Genomic DNA, 22,461 nt, shown 5'->3' with positions numbered 1-22,461 from the left:
ATACCGTTGCTCACTGACTCCCTTTAACTCCCACTAGTACCTGATAAGGCAAATATGAATGCACATGGCTCCAGATCTCACAAAGCTTACAATCATCATTGAACCAGAAACCTTGTTATAGAACCTGGGCAAGTACAGTCAAATCGAAAGAAAAATCATGAGGCATAAAAAATAATGAGTTGTAAGTAACTTCAGCACTGAGATCAGTGGCTCTTTTCACAGGCCCTCTTTGACTCCCCAACTCTGCGCTGTGTGGCTGTGTGTGCTTGTGTGCACACAAATGTTTACATATTACTATAGAAGTATTAGCCGTATACCAACTGATTTAATCACCACAAACCGTCTATGAGGTGGGCACTATTATTTTTCCTGTTTTAGAATGAAGAAAACTAAAAGCATTAAGAGACCAAGTAACTTGTCCAATATGACACAACTAGAATATAAGTATGAATAAAGTATGGCTTCAGTTAATTAAAAAATGATAAATAAAAATTATATAGTATATGTAATTCGGTCAATTCGGTCATAAAGAAAAACAGCTCCAAATAAAGGTTCGAGTTGAATGAAAGACCAGGGAAGCGATTGTGCCCTATAAGTGCCCTATACTCAAAAACAGTGAGTTGTGAATGATAAATTAAGATACAAAGAAGACTGTACATCCTGGGGTCGGTAACAAAATCTTGGGGTGAGGGAAGCCTACGAAATAGAAATAAAATAATGAATGAAATGAAATGACCGCCTAAGCTAGGTCAGGAGCCCACCATTCTCCCAAGCCACCCTCTCCCCACAATTCCTCCTCCCTGTGCTGCTGGCCGGCCTACTGTGCGCGTGCGCATCGTCAGTTCGACGGTCCTTCCCATCGATACGCTCGGAAGCGACTTCTCCAGCCTGGTCGCTGCCCGCGTAGGCCCCGCCGCGGCTGCCGTGGCAGTCGCCATTATCGCGGTGGGAACAGTCAGGTTCCTGGACAGCTGGAGGCGGCAGTGGTGGCTGGTATGGATGGTTTCCGCCCTCGATAGCCCCTGCAAGTTCTCCCATCCTCGGACTACAGCTCTTGATAATGCCCCTATACCCACAGGGCCACGTCTTTCTGTCCCCAGTCATCCTGTCACTCTGGCTTCAGGCTCTTTTCGCTTCCTTGGTCTTTCGTTCAACTCGAACCTTTATTTGGAGCTGTTGTCAGGCTGCCCTGACTTGTGTTGAAATACCTGCCTCGACCCTCTGGACTCTGTGCGGGCCGCCGCTCCCCTTTTCCCTCCCTGATCTAGTCCGAGTTGTTTTCAGCGGGCACACACCCGCAGTTTGGAGCTGCCCGGCCGCCCCTGGGCAGGGGTCTGGGCCCGCTAGGGGCTGGGGCGAGTTCGGGCCTCCTCGGGGTAGGGGCTTGGACTTCGGTTCTGTCGTCCTCGAGGGACGCAAGTAGGAGAGAGTAGACGTTCCCGAGCTGTCTTTTGTTAAAGCTGAATCCGTTACTAGCCTGTTTTGTTTTGTCTTCTTCCAGGAGTAAGTAACTACGAAAAGAAAAAATATTTTGCTTCTGCCCTCTCCTCTAGAAATGGCCAATGTGAGTAAATTAGTCTCTTAAGAGGCAGTACAGTAAAATACTAGTTTGGGAACTTGTTAGGACATGTCGGAGGGACCGGTTTGTGATGGTATTGATGGCATAATGTTGTTCCTGTTTAGACTTAGTGCAACGATTTTCAACAGGTGTGTCGCAAGAATTTTTAAAACATGCCCTATGACTGTTTAGTCAGGGGAAGTGACCTCTATTCCCATAGATTGTCAAGTTAAAAAAAATTACAATGGCCGACACAACAATAGCTGTTGGGTGTGAAGGAAGAAAAGTTATACCTAGTTTTTTAGTCAGATCAGCAACAAATATATTTTTTGGTGTGCTGCAGAATTTTAGTAATTAGTTTATTAGCCATGGGATGAAGAAGGGTTGAAAATCTCTGCCTTAATGTATCAGAACAGTCAAGAGCAGCCAGGGATGTGAAATTAATGTTGGTATACTTTGAAGGTAGTTTGAACACATTCTTTTTAATAATCATGTTCTTATTTCTACAAATTCAGTTTTAGAAGTACATTCAGAGCCAGCATCCTATCGATGTTTTTAAAAAGACATCATTTCAGTAAATATTGAGAATCTATTTTTAACCTTTTTAAAATTTCTTTGTTAGCTAAACTGAAGGTTTTGTAGCAGTTTTAGTATAACAAATAACGTTCCAAATCCTACAAAATAAGAGCAAGAGATATTTTTGACATAAGCCAGAGATATTTATTGGCTGTAACTTCCTAGTGATTAACCAGACACATCCTAGCCTAAGGATATCGTTTAGTAGGGGACGTAAGACAAATGAAAACAGCTACAGTAAAAGTAGGAAGTAATTTTTTTTAAAGCTACACAAAGGTACAGTGCAATTTCAGCTTTGTGGAGAGGGGAAAATAGGGACTTGGGATCACTTAATCTGAGAAGCATTTAATTTGAGTTTGAAAGACAAATGAGAATTAGATAATCTAAGGTTTAGGTGAGAACAGGAGGTATATTCAAAGATACCCCCCTTTCAAAAATCGGGAAGCCAGGTTTGTCTTCCTGAGTATAAGATATGTAAATGTAGTTATTGGAAATAACTTTGGTTTGTGGAATTCTGATCAAGTAATAGAGATTAGAATGCCAAATTTAGCAATTCAGACTTCATTCTTTAAACCATGGTGATTTAGAGCTCTGTGTGAGGAAGATTAGTATGGACAGTTGCCCAGGATAGTCCATTATTTCTGTAACTGAACCTGATATGTTAAGTGAAAGTCTAATGAAATGACCACAGGGACAAGTTATAAAAATAGACCACTAGTCGTGGCCACATTTTAAGGTGAATTTTTACCTGGCCATAACCACAGAAGGGGAACCGTAAAGAAGCAAAGGAGAGATATTAATTACAATAGAATGCTAATATTTGACCTGGCTTTATAAATTAGTTCAGTAGGAGAAATAATTTGAAAGCTACTTTAGAAATCCTCTTATTGTTAGAAAGAAGGTCATAGTAAATAAAATTTACTCTTAATATTCGAATATACTTTCCAAAACTTATATTAGTTTGTATGCATTGTAAACGCTGAATGGATGTCAGTAACGAAATATGCAGATATGTGTGTCTTCAACAATTTAGTTAACATACATAGCAAGGATCATAAATAGCCATACTTCGGTGGATAGACAGGTTAAATTAAGGGGCCTTGGTGGGGATTTTGACAAACTGAAACGCCCATTTCTTATGTAAAGGGAGCAGGCTTTCGTTACCTACAGTGATTTGTTGCTAATTAATGCCTTTTGGGAATGTTAATCCACTGCTTCCAGATCTTCAAAAAGAGCCAAAATTCTGGACCTTTTATGTGAAATCTCACAATTCCTCAATGTTACCCAATTAAAATTTCTTGTAGCACTGTGGACCACACAAAAATGTCTGTGTATGCATACAGATGTGTTTTATAGATGACCAGATTTCAGTCTTTGGTAGAGATCAAGTTAATCTTAGTAGATTGTCATCTTCACAAGTCTGGAGTCCTAGGTTTACTTGAAGTTAGTATTGTATAAACTACATACTTATCCTAAAACTAAAATAAACGGGCTATCTTAATTTGGGGACTCTGTTATTTGCTAGAACTTTTCAATTATTATATCCACCAACTGACCCAATGTCATAAAATCTATCAAATTTTCACAAAATATTTCATTTCCACAATAGATTTAAGAATCATACAGGTTAAAGGGTAAATGTTTAAAATAAGCTAGTACTGTCATCAACTGTGTCTTTCAGTGGACGAATACTAGTTTATTTTGCCAATAAAATGAAATTTGATGATTAGCCAGGCTAGAAACAAAACTCCCATTTTATTTTATAATTTATTAAAAGTTTACCATCAGGAAAAATCAAAATAGAGTCTGCTGGCCTTGGTACTTAAAGGCTAAAATAATTGTTAGCCCTGGCTGAAGTGAATCAGTTCATTGAGCGCCGGCCTGGGAACCAAAGGGCCACGGGTTCAGTTCCCACTCTGGGCACATGCCTTGGTTGCAGGCCGGGTCCCCCAGTAGGGGGAACGTGAGAGACAACTGTACATTGATGTTTCTCTCCCTGTCTTCTCCTCTCTAAAAATAAATAAATAAAATCTTTAAAATAATTGTTAATAATATTAGGTAATTTCTAAAATGATTTAGATAATTGTTTTTGCTTATGAAGCAGTGTGAATTTGAAGGATCACAAATAATATTTTAACAATCCTACTTAAACTAATGTAAATAATGGTATATAGAATGGTATACATATATACATTTAAAGCACTTAGTATGGGACCTGGCCCAGAGTAACTAACACTTTTCATTATTTAATATTGTCCCTTTTAGCTAATCTCTTATTGAGCCTCTTATTAGTTTGAAACTTTGTTCAAATATTTTTGAAATTCAAAATTTTAAATTCCCTTTTTAGATCCTGAGGCATATTCAGTCTGTTAAATGTCCTCAATTGTAAAAGTAAATTTATAGTATTATAGAAATACCTAAAAGTCCAAGTTTGTCTAATAGTTAAAAAACCTAATAATTACCAGTTTGTCTCTTTGGGCAGGTTGGGTACAGACCCAAGGGAGGATGCCTAAATTTTCAGGTGGGCAGAATGTTCTGGAAACATGCCTCATGCTTAGGAGGCACATAAAGGAGGTTCTCTTTTCACATCTTTAAGAATGAGTTTGAATATTTAAGGCTTAGAATGTTAGGGAAAAGGGCAGAGTGTTAGTGGGGGGCGGTTGGCAGTCTAAAAGAAGGCAGAGAAAATGTGAAGCAGAGATATGGGAAATGTGAGGTAGGTATTTTCATGTGGCTAAAGAGTAGAGTAAGGGAAGGGAGGGTAAAATTAGTAAGAAACTATGCCAGAGAGGTAGTAATACCAGTTAAGATGTTCTCTTATACTTACTGTGAGAAATAAAGTGTGGAAGAACAGATGGGCTAGATTTCATGATAGTATCGGAAAGGGAAAAACATGATTCATTCTAAAGTATCAAATGGCTAGACTACTTCAACCTCCTGGTTACTAGTTTTCATACCACCTCTCTAACCCCACTCCAATCTATGGTACATTCCTAAAAATTTCCCGTATCAGGGATATTTTTATCAGTTTACTCCATTCCCTGCCTACAGAATAAAATTCTGACTTATTTTCTTGATGTAACAGGCCCTTTACTGTCTGTGTCAAATACAAAGTCTTCTATAGTTGCCTACAAGTTAACTTTCAAGATTGTTTTTAATTTCACTCCCTTATGCCCTCCCTCACTGAGCTTGTCCCTCATTGAATATACCCTTATGGGTTCATGCCTTTGTTTCTGAAAGTCACTAACTGAAATGTCACTTTCCCCAGCAAATTTCTACTATTTCTACAAATACTGAAACTTTTTGTCTACTGCTTCAAGGATTTTTTAATTTTAGCATTTTTAATGGATCTTTAGCATTTTACAGATGACATGATATTTGTTCATATACTTTTTCACTAAATTAAGAGTTGGCAATTTTTTTAATGGAAAGGGCTAGACAGTAAATAGTTTAGGCTTGTGGGCCATACAGTATGCAACTACTTAACTCTCATTCTGGTGTGAAAGTAGCCATAGGCAATATGTAAATAAATGGGTGTGACTGCTACAATAAAATGGCAGACTGTATTTGACTATAGTTTCCCCAGCCTCTGCATTAAATTATTGTCACCCAGGTAATTTGCTAAAAGTTTATGCATTTATACAGTCATTCATCGTAACAAGGCAGAGTCTAGAAAATGACCTTAGGAGCAGAAACTGTACCACATAGTATGTGCTAAAATGAAAGAAAGTGGGCATTGCCACAAAACCAAGAGGAAAGATGGCATGGGAGATAATTCACACAATTTATAGCAGTAAAAGAAGAGAAAAGTTAGAAAATAAACAGGTTTTGATCCTAGGAAAGGTTTTGAAAGTCTATGTTTTGAGAATAGAAGCACCTTCTAATTGGGTTGCCTTTTTAGTGTTGCTACATAGGGCAATTTTTAGAGGTTCCCATTCTCTGTAGTGTAGTACTCTTAATTCTGGCCTTTATTGGGAAAGCAATACACTTTTATCCAAATAACTTATTGCTTGTTTGTTTTTTATATTTGTGCTTCTTTGTTATACATAATGCTTATCATAAGGTAAGTAAGTACTCAGTAGTGGAATAAATACGGATTTTAAAAGATATATTGCAGTGTGATGATTTGCCAGAGGTGGTCTGTGTGTGTTAAGTATAACATTTATATCCATAAAAAATAATTTAAAATTTTGTGTCATTTTTAGGTGCTCTGTAACAGAGCCAGGTTGGTTTCCTATCTCCCGGGATTTTATTCCTTAGTGAAAAGAGTTGTTAATTCCAAAGCCTTTTCAACAGCTGGATCTTCAGGTTCTGATGAGTCTCATGTGGCCACTGCACCTCCTGATGTATGTGAGTAAAAATTACTGCTTTACTTACAATTTTTCCAAAACATTGAGTTGTGTTTTCTATATTTCTAGCTGAGGTCTTACAGATATTCTAAAGTTGAGTTTACCCCATGTATACACTCAAAAGTTCTGCATAAATATTTATATCAGAAAACTATAATATTGAAAGAAAGAATGAAGCTTACTTTCTTCAACTTTAGTTTCTCTCTATCTTCAATGTATACAGTCCTCCCTGAAACAAATAGTTTAATCCTATTGAACTGTTACTACTTCTTGCTATTCTTTGCTGAATTTCCTAAATATAGTTGGCACTTTTTATGTATGTTTATTGACTCAGTAACTTACCCACTATCTACAAATTCTGCTTCTTCTAATCCGTCTTACACTCTCCACTATGATATTAATCATTCTGAGACAGTTTATTATGTTACGTCCTTGATAAACCTTAGTTATCTCCCACTACTTTGAATAGCAGTTCCCAGACAGTCCCCAAGCTGTGAAAATTTTTCACGGTCTAAAAAAAAATTGGGGTCATTAGGTAAATTTGAGAAATGTTATATGCCACATGCCTATCTTGGAGGTTTATAATGCACACTAAAATATTAAGGGAGAGCTCTTACGAACTTAACCTAATGTACCCTAAAGGAATTGGGCATAGAATCTTTGTTTCTTACAACACATTACTTACGACATAATGTAAGTTTACTTGGGCATGCAAAGCCTTCCCCAGTTTTCCTGTCTCAGTTTTAGAACACCATCTCCAATTACTCATCCGGAGACTAAAGATACATGTAATATAAATGAAAGATTTGTCATTCAGAATATATGATGGGTTTGATTCCTGAATATATTTTAAAAATTAATATAAAAATAAATGTAAATTAAAATAATTTATAGACCACCAAGAAAAAGACAACCCCGTAGAAAACCAAACAAAAATTTAAAAAATTGAATGAACAGACTGTTCCTGAAGAGAAAACCTAAATTATCAGTCAGATGAAATTATGCGCAACTTCACTGTTAATGCGGGATATTTCTTTCTTTCAAGAGACTGTTAGATCTGGACAGTGTTTAAAACCCATCTTGTTCCAAAATGGGTAATAGATTTTACTCAGTGAACTGACTCCAGGCATCAGTGTCTGCCAGCCTTACTACTTGAGATAGTCTTCAGACTGATAGCATCAACTCCACCTGGGAGCTTGTTAGAAATGAAGAATCTTGAGCCGGAATCCAGACCTTCTACATCAGAATCTGAATTTTTACAAGATCTCCAATGATTCTTAAATACTTAAAAGTTTGAGAAGTATTGGACTAGATAGAGTTTGCAGGCTGAGAATTATGAGACAGTGTCCCATAATTTAGGAGGAAAGAGTTTCATGGTTACTGGATGGTGTTTGTCATAGGTGGAGAAGAGGGATATGGTGACACAGTGTAGTGATGGGGCAGCGGTGTTGACATGGCCATTTTTAGTCACTCAGTCTGGGCAGAGTATTAAAAAATGTTTTTATGGCCAACTGATGTCTTCAGCAGTTGTCCCTTTTTGTAAACAAAAACCTACTCTTGAATATTTCTTTATTTGGTTTTCTACTTTATTCTTTTCTGGATCTTTTTTAATTTTTTATGAGTTAGGGTATTTTTCAAAAGTGAATAAAGTAATGTGGTCTCTTCTTTTTAATCCATGTCAACTCATGTGGCTGATAAGCAGGGCATTATGTTATATCAGCGCATACAGGATTTTTCCCAGCCCATTAATGTTTCGTGCCACCAGGTGACAGCAGCTCCATGCTCCTCCCCTATTAAGTTTGGTATGTTTCCTTTTAGATCTTCCCCCCCGCCCCGAATTTAAAGACATAAATATAAAGTTCTGAATGTCAAATAAATGCCATATATTATTCTTTGGCTTAGCTTTTTCTTTCAATGTAATATGCCTTGGACATCCTTGAATCAGTGAAGATTTACTATATTCTTTTTAATGACTATCAAGCATTATATAATACGGATTTTATTACAGTACTTTATTAAACCTTTTTCCTAATAATGGACTTGCCTGGGAGCTGACAACGGGTTGCTTTGATTAGTATTTAGGAAGTAACTTGAAACTAGTTTATATTAACACAGGAAGGCAAATTTCCAAAATCTATCATTTAGGTAAAAAATGCCTGATTTTAAAAGGAGCATTTATTCCTTTAGTCTACCAGTACACTTGACTGTCAAGGAGAAAATGATTCATTTTTGTGTGTTGTTTTTTCAGGCTCTCGAACAGTGTGGCCTGATGAAGTTATGGGACCATTTGGGCCTCAGGATCAGAGATTCCAGCTTCCTGGGAACATAGGTTTTGACTGTCACATCAATGGGACCATGTCACAGAAGAAAAGCCAGGTTCATAAAACTTTACCTGATATTCTAGCAGAACCTTTATCAAGTGAAAGACATGAGTTTGTGATGGCACAATATGTGAATGAATTTCAGGTAAATTGTTAAGATCATATATTCTGTTTTTCTAATTATTAATACTATGTTAATTTCTCATTACTATAAACATCACTTTTCACTGAGAAGTAAAGAAAAATATTTAACTCCAATATATACAAAAACAGTATAAATGGATTTTTAAAAGTTGGCATTTCCTCTATACACTGCTTGCTATTTTTTCATTTCAGATTGCAGTCTTTTCTAGGTAATGAAATCTTCAAAAAAATTTTTGATAACTGCTTATTTTCTCAATTATAGATAATCCACTTATTACTATATTACTGGAAATTTAACATATTTTGCCGCATATAGTGTGCTCCTGGGTATAATGTGTACCCATGTTTTTGGCCCAAACTTTCAGGGGAAAAGTTTTTGTTTTAATTTCTTAATTCAGTTTTTTATTTAATTATATTTAGAAGCAAAACCAATTATTGTATTCTGGGGTATTACTTTGTGTATGGATATCATTATTGCTTTCTAGAGTTACATTTTTAATGCATAAGAATAAATAAAAGAAAACATAGATACGGAATTAGTACTAACCGTGTATAATGCGCACACATTGTTATTTTTGTCTCCAAAATTTGGACAAAAAAAGTGCACATTATACATGTCAAAATACAGTATTTTTTTTTCATATTGCATTCATTGTTATCAGAAATTTGGATTGCCTGTTTTTCACTTTTATAAATTGCAATTGTCATTTGTATATGGACCATATTTCTACTAGTATTGTTTAAAAACTTAAAAATTTGAGATCTCTGAAATGCTTCAGATACAATAGTCTTTAAAGAAAAACTTATAATTCTTTTAAAATTCAGTTTCCAAAGGACTTTTTTAAATGAATTTTTAAACTCATATTGCTTCATTGCCCAATCAAGTGGAAAACTATGTGTAATTCAGTTTCTGTCACGCCCCTGAATCTTGTCATTTTTCATATTTCTACATAATTTCAGGCTGAGTTTTACTGTTTTTAATAAAAATCATATTATTAAAAGCAACAGCCCCTTACAGCTATAATGGGTTATGTTGGATAACTTGAAATTGGGATACAGTTGACCTCCCCTGACTTTTATCTCAGTTAATTCCTTCTCAGTCCTCTTGGCTCTTCCTATGTCAGTCACATAACATTTCCTGTACATTTCTGATATTCAGCTTTTCATTTAAATTACTTCCTGGTCCCTTACTCCCTGGGCTTCCTTTCACAGGCTGTGTTATTATAATTTCTAACTTAGTATTTCTATTTCTGACATTTCTGGTTCTATATTTCTATCTGCCTGTCAAACATTTTATCTGGATATCTCACAAGTTCCCAAACTTCGCATGTCTAATACTGAATTAGTTTTTTTTTCTTCTCAAAACCTATCCTTACTCCCATATTATTAGTAATATAAATGACTTAGCTGTTGTCCCACTGTCCCAAGATAAAAATTATACTGCTGACCTCAACTCCTCTCTCTACCATATCCCCATAAATAGTAGTAAAATCTCATTGCTTTCTTTTGAAGTAACTCTTTCATTATTTGTGCCCCTTTAAATTTTCACTAACATTGCCCAAGTTCCAGGGTACTTTATCTTACATAGATTCCTCGGGGCATTGCAGTATGATGGTCTGTGGAAATAGGATAAGTCCAGGTTCAGAGGTTAGCTCTGCCATTTACTTAATTTTTGACCTTGAAAAAAATAACTTATCTGTCTGAGCTTCTATCTCTTTCTATATATAATGGGGATAAAAATAATCTCTAGGCCACACAATTATGAGGATTAAATGTGAAAGTGTGTGTAAATCAGTAAGGGATTGTAAGTTGGCTTTTACTAAACTATACCTGCTTCTCCTCATTTTTATACATCTCCACAATAATATTAGCATTCGCTTCTTATATCTTCTCTTGCTATTCTTTGTTAAGTCAAAATTTCTTAATGTGGCATAAAATGTCTTTCCATGATTATCATCTTTGTCTTTCCCACCATACCTCCCAGTACTTCCTACTTTTCTTTGCACCCCATTCACAACATACTTTAAGTACACCATTCTCTTTGACCATTGAATCTTTTTGTAATGTTGTTATTTTCTTCCTCAACTGATTTTCCTCTTGAATTCCTAACATACATTCCACCTGTTTTTTTACCTACCAACATATACATTAATTAACATGTAGCTCAAATATGATTTCAACCTTTTCCTGATTGCTCCCAGCAAAGCAAGTTTCTTCCCTATCTATACTGCTGGAAGATTTTCTTCATAACTCTGTAGCATGTTTCCTATTCAGTTGCACTTACTTGTTCATGCTATTATGCTTCTACTAACTCTAATTTACCTAATAGTGAAGACTGGGTTTTGTTAGCTCTGTAGTGGCTGTTCTTGCTGATGTATGGTAGGTGCCCAGTAAATTTCAGTTGAATGAAGGCCTTGAAGTTCTTCCTATAGGAGAGGCTGTATATTTAGCCATGTTATTTTGTAAGTTAGTGTAATTATCTTCATTTTACAGATTACAGAATGAAAGAAAAGATAATTAGATACCACAAAATATTATGAGCTAACATTGTATGACACAATTACTGTATTTTAGTTAGTTTCTTAGCTGACTTCTACTTATATCAAGTCCTATTATATCAGTATATTTATATATTTTAATTTTGTATTCAATTTTTTTTAGAACTTTCAGATCCTGTATTCATCATAGAGCAAAGCTTGAGTGTATAAGAAAAAACTGACTATCATCTCACCAATAGTTAGATTAGGATTATTTTAAAAATTTTCTATGGAAGACAAGTTCATAACAGGCAAGGTATTTGAACTGCAGACTTTGTTTACTTATATCTCTTTTTCCTTTTAGGGTAACGATGCACCTGTTGCACAGGAAGTTAACAGTGCAGAAATGTACTTTGAAAGTGCCAGAGTAGAGTGTGTAATCCAAACATGTCCAGAATTGCTGCGAAGAGGTATGTTGTGCTTTTCTGTGTTTTTACAAGAGTGTGTTTTAGATAATATCACTATTTTTTAATGTGCTCCGTAAGAATTGTAATGCTTTTGTTTTACTTAATATTTTACTGTGTCTGGAGGGACATGATTGCATGGCCAAGATAGAGGCATTCAAATGTCCCCTGACTTCATGCTGTTGCTACATAGGAATAGTAGAATTTGTAGTAACTTTTTTTCTGTAGCTTTCCCTGAAGTCATTCCAGTCTTGTTTGATTGTTACAGCTGTGTTTTCATAGGCTGATACGTAATCTTAAGAAGTCTTAATAATAAACTCTGTGTGAAAATTATAAGACGTTATATTATCAGTGATATTTCAGTTCATCCAACAAGAGCACAAATGGACCAAGATGGAGTTTAAGTCATCCTTTTAAAAATAATATGCATTTCTAAACCTAATTTGGTATCACAGTAATTTAATCATTTTTCTAAAGGAGCGTTTTTATGCACTGCCTCTCTTTTAAAAACGAAATTATTTTCTTCCTACAACTTTTATTCTTATTTTATTTATAGATTTTCAATCACTGTTTCCAGAAGTGACCACCAACAAACTAATGATTCTGACTGTAACACAGAAAACTGAGAACGATATGACTATTTGGAGCGAGGAGGTAGAAAGCGAAAGAGAAATACTCTTAGAGAAGGTAATTCTTTCAGTTGGTGATAATTTAATTTTATGATCTTATTTAAATAGGAATGAATCAATGCTTTAAAATGTTGGGTATCTTTTCTAGCCTTTCTTTTTAACTTATTTCAGTACTAAAGAATTTACATCCTCTCTAAGAATAACAGTGCCACAATTTGGACCACAAAGATTCTGTTTAATAGTTTGCTTAATTTTTTGAAATTTAGGAAAATAGGATAAAAACAAAAGAGGAAACTATTCATGTCCATCTCTCTTCTCTCTCTCCATCTCACTTCCTCTCTCCATCTCTCTCTCTCTTTAAAGGATAGCAAATAGAAAGTAAAAATTACACCGGCCTTCTTCAAGGAGTAAATGGTAACTGTGTACAGTACAATAATCATAAAAAACTATATACCCACATTTTTTTTCTATCCTTTTAACCTGAATGTATATAGACATCTTCCCATAACATTACACATAAATATATTTCATTTTTTTTGCAAAATCTGCATTGTATTACATTACATGGGCAAACCATAAGTTTTTTAAGGTACTTAAAATTTTTCTTAGGAATTCGCAAATTGAAAATCAATCTTTACTTTTACAGGCAATGAATATATTTGTACATATATTTTTATGTACATACTTGTATCTATAGATTCCTAAATTGAAACTTACTGAATTAAAATTTTAAATTTTAATTAATTGTGCCAATTTGCTTGCCAAAAACATTATCTTAGTGTGTATACTTTTACCTTATGTTACCCTAGTTATTAGCATTTCTTTTCATTTTTAACAACCTGAGAAATGATAAGAGGTACTGTAAAGTCTGAAATTTATAAATTATATTATTATTTAAGATTTTTTATGTTGTCTGTAAGATAGAAATATTCCTGTTCCTGTACAACAGGCTAGGAATAATTCACTTGAGGAATCTTAGCTAATTATAGTTCAGAAATTACCTTTACTAAATTTTATGTCGCATGATGTTAGGAATTACATTATATGTTCTTTAGGATTGGATGGTAGTTCTCTTTATTTTTAAAAATATATTTTACACACTTAACAGTATTTTTGATGACTTTATAGTACTTAAAAGTCTCACGTAGCACTTTGCTAATAAATTTCATACAGTAGATGACACTCATGAGCAAGTTATATGTTACTTAGCAAGGAAATTGAAGAAAGGCGTAAGATAATGTTTCTGATTTGATAGATAATCCAAATTTAGAGTTGAAATTTAAATAGCGTTAACTCAATGAATATTTTCAAGGTAGTATTTACAAAATTCATATTTATCGTCACTGTCACTTAGTCACTAGAGAGCTCTCGTGTGTGCATTGCATCAGTGGTTCTAAGTTTTGATCAAAGATTCTGACCCCCCCTTTGATATTAACCCCATTACAGCAGCCAGTTGTGTATAACCAGTGTCAGGGTTTTGAGATGGCAACGTGCTTTATCTTAAGATTTTTAATTTTGTAATGTCTGAGCTATTTTATTTTCTGGGGGAAAAACCCCGATTTTTCTATTTTAGATATGTTAGTAATTATTTTAGAAACATATATTTTTATGGTCCAAGTAGGTACTTTGTGTTTTATGGTTTAAATATATTCCATATTTTTTCAGCAGATGTCAGTGTTTGCTCTTGATGAACAGAAATCTTAAGAGAAATACTTAATGTGGTTCTAGTTGTAATAATTTGGGAGTCTTTTAATTAACCTTTATNTCGTATTTATCGTCACTGTCACTTAGTCACTAGAGAGCTCTCTTGTGTGCATTGCATCAGTGGTTCTAAGTTTTGATCAAAGATTCTGACCCCTCCTTTGATACTAACCCCATTACAGCAGCCAGTTGTGTATAACCAGTGTCAGGGTTTTGAGATGGCAATGTGCTTTATCTTAAGATTTTTAATTTTGTAATGTCTGAGCTATTTTATTTTCTGGGGGAAAACCCCCGATTTTTCTATTTTAGATATGTTAGTAATTATTTTAGAAACATATATTTTTATGGTCCAAGTAGGTACTTTGTGTTTTATGGTTTAAATATATTCCATATTTTTTCAGCAGATGTCAGTGTTTGCTCTTGATGAACAGAAATCTTAAGAGAAATACTTAATGTGGTTCTAGTTGTAATAATTTGGGAGTCTTTTAATTAACCTTTATAAACATTTGCTGGTATTGTTTTGCTCTTACAGTTTTTGGGTGTAGCACATCTCTGCATGTGCTATGCCCCGTTTCTGCATGAAATTGATATACTAATGACTTCCTGACCATATTCAGTATTTTTTCTATTTTTAGGAATTATGAGGATTAATTAAATACAGCAATAAGTATAAATATTAAGTATGAAGATAATGTAAAGAATACAGAATTATCTTAATATTTTTCATTAGGAGAAAATAGTTAGCTTAAGCTGTATACCTCTAAGCAAGGGTCAACAAACTTTTTCTATAAAGAGCCAGAGAGTAAACATGGTTAGGCTTGGTAAGCCAAAGGGTCTGAACTACTCAATCTTACCCTTGTATCGTTAAAGCAACGATAGACAGTATATAAGTGAAGAGTCGTGGTCATGTGCCATTAAAACTGTATTTATTGTACAAACAGGCAGCAGCTGGATTGGCCTTTGGGTTGTAGTTTACTGATCCCTTATTAAAGATATGGCCCATATCCCTAAGGCTTTGACTTTTGAGGATCTCAGCCAAAGGTGCTCAGAAACCCGTGTTATCTAGCACTGCACAAACCCCGGTTTCACCACTCAGCTCTCGCTGGCACTTTCTGCTAGGCCTCGCAGAATCTCACCACCTACCCTGCACAGCTCAGCTCTTGGTGATAAAGGCAGTCAGTTGCCCTGCAGACTACCGGGAACCCTGTTGGCTCATCTTCCTCGTCTCCAGTACCCTGCTCGCAAAGTCCAGATGCTTCAGCGGTCTATAATTCTTCTTTGCTGCCTCCTCAGTTCAGTGACACCATCTTTTGCTTGGAATCCACTTCTTTGCCCTGTGACAAGAAGGTATCCCCATCCCCGGACACAACTGGAAAATATGGGGATCACCTCATCTGTCTCTCTCTGTCAAAGAGTACAATTTTGTCTGGCTGTTGTTCAGTCTAAAAGCAGTTGCCTCATATATTTTTGTCAGCTTTATAGTTTTCAGCAGGTGACAAGTTTGGTACCTGTTACTGTGATGGCTGGAAGTGGAACTATGACCCCTTGTTTTTAAATATTTATGATTTGTCTTTTTTTTTTTAACATTCTAATCTGGTCATAATGTTTGTCACTGTGTTTTTCACTAGTTAGGCTTCTGATGAAGCTAATAAAGACATAGGAATTTGGATGGTGACACCATGATTTGGAATAGGTGGTACATGCATATGGTGTGTAATGATTATAGGCTACAAAATAAATCGGTATATAATGAAAAGTAAGCATCCTATCCAGCCCTGTACCCCATCTGTCCATTTATCCTATTATTCCTGTGTGCCCTTTCAGAAGCATTTCATGACTCTGTAAATGGATAGCTGTGTGTTTGAAGGACACACAAACAAGTATATGATTTTAAACAATGTTTATTTAAGTTAATGAATGAATTGGATCTTTTTACTATGACTATCTTGTTTTTTCTTCTAACATTTCTGTAGTGTTGTAAAATAAAAACTATAGCATATAATTCATGATAAATTGAAGAATTAATAGCACACAATTGATTAGAAATGGTTCCTAAAATAAATAATTTAGAAGAAAATACACAATTTAGACTTTTTGAAAGAAATTAAAATGTTATATGAACCATTAATCTTTTTAAATGGTTAAATAATCTTAACTTTACAGTCTTATTTATCAGTTTTAATTTTCTATTAATCTTATTAAGTTCTCTAGCTGAAGCAAAAGATATTTATTTAAAAATAAAAATGCGTAGCCATGCTATGTTGAGCATATTATTTGTGTCTTTTTCTATGCAGTTCATCAGTGGTGCTAAGGAAATATGCTACGCTCTTCGAGCTGAAGGCTATTGGGCTGACTTTATTGACCCATCATCTGGTTTGGCAGTACGTAATCAAATACAAAGTTTGAAGGCCAGATTATATAATTTAAAGCAGGAATGATTTTTATTGTGAAATTGTTTGTAACTATAACTTTGGTAAAAATAGATCATTTAAAACTTTTAAAACCTTGTGAGAGGTTTTAAAAGAAATGCCACTGTGAGCCAGTTGCATTCAAAACTTGGAAGGACCTCTGTCACACTAAATTAAAAATAATAAAAAGTGACGATCGCGGTTCGATTCCCAGTCAGGGCACATGCCTGGGTTGCAGGCCGGTTCCTTGCAGGCCAACTCCCAGCAAGGGGACGTGCGAAAGGCCACCATACATTGATGTTTCTCTCCCTCTCTCCTTCTCCTCTAAAGATAAATAAATAAATAAAATCTAAAAAATAATAATAATAAAAAGTTATTTCTATCATTTAGTCTACATTGAATTAGTGTGTTTGCTATTTGTTAGTGAAAATTAGTTATCAATAGTTTAAGAAAGGAAAATTATTTTTTAAATTAAGATAATATAGATAGTAAGAAAAATATTAGAAAAGTAACATTTTAGAAAATATCATTTATAAAGTTATGTTTTTTGAAGTAAGTGAACCACATTGTCACATTTTAAATTTTGGGTTTATTTTTTTATTAAAAATGGTGATAAATTGGTTTCGAATCTTAGGATAAGATATCCTATTGTATATCCTATTGTATATACTATTGNATAAATAAATAAAATCTAAAAAATAATAATAAAAAGTTATTTCTATCATTTAGTCTACATTGAATTAGTGTGTTTGCTATTTGTTAGTGAAAATTAGTTTTCAATAGTTTAAGAAAGGAAAATTATTTTTTAAATTAAGATAATATAGATAGTAAGAAAAATATTAGAAAAGTAACATTTTAGAAAATATCATTTATAAAGTTATGTTTTTTGAAGTAAGTGAACCACATTGTCACATTTTAAATTTTGGGTTTATTTTTTTATTAAAAATGGTGATAAATTGGTTTCGAATCTTAGGATAAGATATCCTATTGTATATCCTATTGTATATACTATTGCTTCTCAAAGCCAGGTAGGATAAAGTATGGAGGAAAAATGAAGAATTGACTCTGGACTTTAGTTTCCTTTTCTTAAAAATGATCAGGTAAACCATAGATGATTGTCCACAGTTTATCCCATCTTTAAAGTTGGTGTAATATTATGCATTTGTTTCTAGATTACATGAAGTTGGCTAGATCATTCATTTCACACTTCCAGAATGCTCAGTTATTGCGGGGAGAGGAGGTATTAGGGCAGTTTTAAGTGTTTCCCGTGACTTTATTACTCCTTATTTGAATTTGTAAATATTTGGAGTATTAAAAGATATGTGTATTTTTGCATGAAATTATTACTTCATTTTCTTTTTTCTAATGAAAACATCATTTTTTATTTCCTTCAGTTTTTTGGACCATATACAAACAACACTCTTTTTGAAACAGATGAACGCTATCGACATTTAGGATTCTCTGTTGACGATCTTGGCTGCTGTAAAGTGATTCGTCATAATCTCTGGGGTACCCATGTGATCGTAGGAAGTATCTTCACAAATGCCACACCAGACAGCCACATTATGAAGAAATTAAGTGGAAACTAGTAGTAATTCCAATTTGTTTGCTGTACTGTTTTTACTTATTTGGGTTGATCTCTAAACTCTGTCAAAGGCTTCAGTTTTTAAACTTCACTTACTTCTAGGGTATTTATTTCAACATTTATGAATTGACAATTGTTGGCAAGAATTTGTGATTTTTAAGTCTCAGAAGTTCATGTTGTCAGTGAATACATGTTAAGCACATCCAAATTGTACAGAATGTGATAATTAACGTAACCATGGTATGATCTCTATTTTTATTTCTCCCCTTTATTGGAAAAACCTTAGTTTTAATTACTTTCTCCAAAAATAAACTATGCATTTACTTATATTTTTTATTGCAGTATTTTTTAAATGTAGTTCTTAAGACTTCTAAGAAATGATAATGTTCTTTTTAAAGTTTTTTTAATTAGTACAATTGAAAATTCTAAATTTATGTAGATTTAACTTTTCCTAATTTTTTCTTTATTCGTGTACCAGTCTGGGTTTTACTTTGAAATAATGTCCATGCAGGAAAAGAAAAATAGGGATAATACATCTTTATAAATAAAGGCTTATGCATCTCATTTGTACACATACTAAAAAATAATAATTCTTAACACCTGGGTTATAAAATAAATGTATATTATTTTGAGACAGAACTATGCTTCAGTTAAACCATATCTCTGCAGTTTTAGCAATATAAGAAACTGCAATACATTACAGCAATGCCTCATTTGTGACAGTTTGTTTTTGCAGTTTTTTGAACTTTTTCAAAAAATCACCTTTCATACTTGAGGCTTTTGCCAGTAGGAAGAGACAAATCTCAGGAGAACAAGTAACTTCTACCAAATAGATTAATTGAAATGGATTTTTTATTAAAAAAATCAGTTAAGTGCCTGTTTTTAAAAGGAATCATGGAGATGACGAAATTTTTCATTTAATTTACAACTTGATTTCACATTCTTTGCTTAATTAACTCGTAACTTGATAATAAGTGTTGCTTATGACTCAGAGAGTAGGAGCTAAAGAGTTTTCATTCATTATGTAAAAATGAAGTAGGGAGTCCTATAATATTTTGACAAAAATGTATTAGAGTGCAGTTATCTCTTGGTATCCATGGGGGATTCAATTCCAGGACACCCTCCTGTTACCAAAATTTGCAGATGCCCAAGTTTCTTATATAAAATAGCATAAGGATACATACAGTTGGCCTTCTGCATCTGTGGATTCCCAAGCATGCATTGAAAAATAGTGTTCTCAGTCCCTGGTGGAGGATGTGAAATGTGAAACTCATGGATACAGAGGGCTGATCGTGTGTGCGCATGCAGAAAAGGGCACATATCTTAAGTGCTTGATAGATGAAGACAACAGTACAAGCACTTGAGAGGCTTATCCTGCTGTCTTCCAGGTATTCCTCCTCCCACTTTCCTCTCCCAGAGGCAACCACTATCCTGATTCCCTAATCATAAATTGGTTTTGTCTGTTTTGATGTTTTATGCATATGAAACGGTATGTTCACTTTTGCAATTTCACTTTCACTAAAAAAATGTGAGGTTAACCTTTATTGTGCGTAGTTATTTATCACCTGAATCGGGGCAATTTTGCCCCTTGGGGTAAATTTGGCAATATCTGGAGAGGTTTTTGTTTGTCGCAGCTGTGGAGGTACAGGTGCTGTAGCCATCCAGTGGGTAGGGACCAGGGATGCTGATGAGCATCCTACCATGCAAAGGACAGCTCCCACAATGAAGAATTACTTGGTCCACTGCTTTGCCTCGCCCTCATTTTATCATCTTGCTTTCTAACAGGATTTTCAGAGATAGCACTGAGAAACAGTAACTGCCAATTAAAATTTGTTTCCTGGAATGTCATGGCAAGATTTAGGTTTAGGAAATGTACCCGAGGGACTCTTAACTCATCACAGTAGAAAGTGATTGACTGTTATGTGGTAAGAAAATATATTTACTTTATTAGGACCCCTGAAGACTGAATTTGTGAAATTATTCATTTTAAACATAAATTTGCTACTTTTAAAAAATAAGGCTGAACCATTGAAATTGATACTAGACTTGGCACTGAAAAATATGTTTTTGCACCCTGACCTGTGCGGCTTGGCTTGGTTGGGCATTGCACTGCAGAGCAAAAGGTCACTGGTTCGATTCCTGCTCAGAGCACATGCCAGGGTTGTGGATTCGGTCCCCAGGCGGGTTGCCTACAGGGGGCAGCTGGTCGCTGTTTCTCTCATCAGTGTTTCTCTCCTTTCTCCCTTCCCCTCTCTCTAAAGATAAGTAAAATCTTTACATATTTAAAAAATACATATATGTATATATGTTTTGGGGAAATACAGGTGCAGGCCTAAGGCATATAGCTAGTGTTAAGACTCAGCACTGGAACTTGGCTGTGATTCACATATATATTCTTATGGTCATTATCAAGTGATTTAAAATATCAAGGAGTTGCAGAATTTAAGCTGAAAGAACTTCCAGATTAATGCCACATTTCATGAACTTTGGAAATTATTCATTGAACTCGAATCTCTGAATTTCTTTGAAAACTTAAACATTTATCTAAAAATTTAATTATAGATGCTATACTTCAAATAGTTCAGTTCTCTAGCTTCAAGTTTAAAATTTTCATGTTCTTAGGCTTCTGTCATTTGTAACATCAACATAAATAATCCTTACATTTGAACAAAATTTTACTTTTGGTTTGAACTCAGTTTTTTTTCTTTCTTGTGAGTGTGCTTCTCTTGTCCCAAAGCAGGATTCCCCCATCTCCGCACTGTTGGTGTTTTGAACCACAGCGCTGTGTGTGGGAGCGGCCGTGTGGTGCATCATGGTTAACAGCATCCTCGGCCTCTACTCTAGATGCCGATAACAACCCCTAGTTGGGACAGTATCTTCTGACTGCAAGATTTCGCTGGAAAGCAAAATGTTTATCTGGAAAAAATTTTACCCAGGTGTCTGTCCTGACAATCCTATTTCTTCATTTATAAAGGACTTAGTTGACACACTATTTTGCACTTGATTATATACTTGTATACAATTCTTCTGTATTTTTTGTTCATTTAAATTACTCCAGACCTCACAAGAAGGAGTAGACCCACTTCTCTATGAAACAAACACAGCACCAGTCTTCATGCTCTCCTTCATCAAGAGCCAGAACATTTTAAATTTGCATAAGGTTTAGTCTGCCCGTCCCACCTTGTGTCAATAGAATAGGTGTAAGCTACAACCTAATTATCCAGAAGATTCGATTCAAGCTCTGAGCATCTAACTTCCAATCATTTTATTGGAACTTATAATCACCTAAAACCATGTTACTACTGCAAAGTTGTAGTAATTAAGTCAGTGAGTGATACTGGTGTAAAGAGACAACCTGACCAATGAACAGGGGAGAAAGTCAAAGAAACAGACCTGCTTATAAGTGGTTGGTCCCCTGATTTATGTCAAAGGCAACACTGCAGTGCAGGGAGAAAAGGATGACTGATCTTTTCAGTATATTGCTGAGTCAGTTGGATATTCGTATAAGAAAATAGTTTTGCTTTTATATGATAAAAATCACGAATGGATTGCAGATTCAGTGTGAAAGATTAAACAGTGTTTAATGTGAAAAAGAACCTTGTGACCTTAGAGTAGGCAGTATTTTTAAAAAACAGGACAACACTATCCACCCAAGGGGGGAAATGGATTAATTGTATTTTATTAAAATTAGCAATTTTTAATTCATGAAAGACATGAAGAAGGCAACCAATAGAGCTGACATAGACATCCAGGAATGTATATATGTGTGTACCAGAGGACTCGTATACAAAATTATATGTGTGTGTGTGTGTGTGTGTGCGTGTGTGTAAAGAACTAAAATTAGTAAGCAGAAAAATAGAAGACAAACATAAAGATACCCAAATGGTCAATAAGCGTGAAAATGTGCCCTACTTAAATCATCAGAAATGCAAATTAAACCCACAATACCAAGCCACTCAGTGACCCCACAGTGGCTAAAATGAAAAAGTAAATACTAAGTGTTTACAAAGAGTCAGACCAACCACAGCTGTGGTTGATGGGGAACATAATGAATGTTATGAGCACTTTGGAAAGCTGTCATTTCCAAAGCTTAAGGTACCTTATACCTTAAAGCTTAACATGCCTAGAGCCTAGCAACTCCACTCTGAGGTATAGCCCCAGCGGAAATACACCCACTCACCAAAGACACGCGAGTCCATGTGTAGCAACCAGAAGTGGGCACCAGTCGGTGCTCATCAGCCCTAGAATG

The 22,461-nt window shown here is 34.8% G+C and overlaps 1 protein-coding gene across 2 annotated transcripts; it reads left to right on the top strand.

The window, feature by feature from the left end:
• Positions 1–906: 906 nt before the first annotated feature.
• Positions 907–18,540, top strand: MMADHC (metabolism of cobalamin associated D). 2 transcript variants are annotated; one of them, XM_037027787.1, is made up of 8 exons: positions 907–993; positions 1,502–1,564; positions 6,340–6,484; positions 8,732–8,859; positions 11,790–11,895; positions 12,446–12,576; positions 16,514–16,600; positions 18,022–18,540. In XM_037027787.1, exons 2-8 carry the CDS (start codon positions 1,556–1,558, stop codon positions 18,214–18,216), a joined length of 801 nt encoding a protein of 266 aa, XP_036883682.1. In that variant the 5' UTR covers positions 907–993; positions 1,502–1,555; the 3' UTR covers positions 18,217–18,540. The 2 variants fall into 2 exon arrangements, with proteins under 2 accessions (XP_036883682.1, XP_036883681.1); XM_037027786.1 differs by having other exon boundaries at positions 8,732–8,949.
• The last annotated feature ends 3,921 nt before the right edge of the window (positions 18,541–22,461 follow it).

The sequence above is a fragment of the Sturnira hondurensis genome, unplaced genomic scaffold, assembly GCF_014824575.4.
Source record: "Sturnira hondurensis isolate 20B ecotype Veracruz unplaced genomic scaffold, ASM1482457v3 Scaffold0019428, whole genome shotgun sequence".
NCBI classification, from domain to species: domain Eukaryota; kingdom Metazoa; phylum Chordata; class Mammalia; order Chiroptera; family Phyllostomidae; genus Sturnira; species Sturnira hondurensis.
The sequence above is the reverse complement of the archived record's forward strand: the minus strand, read 5'-3'. Positions and strand labels throughout refer to the sequence as shown.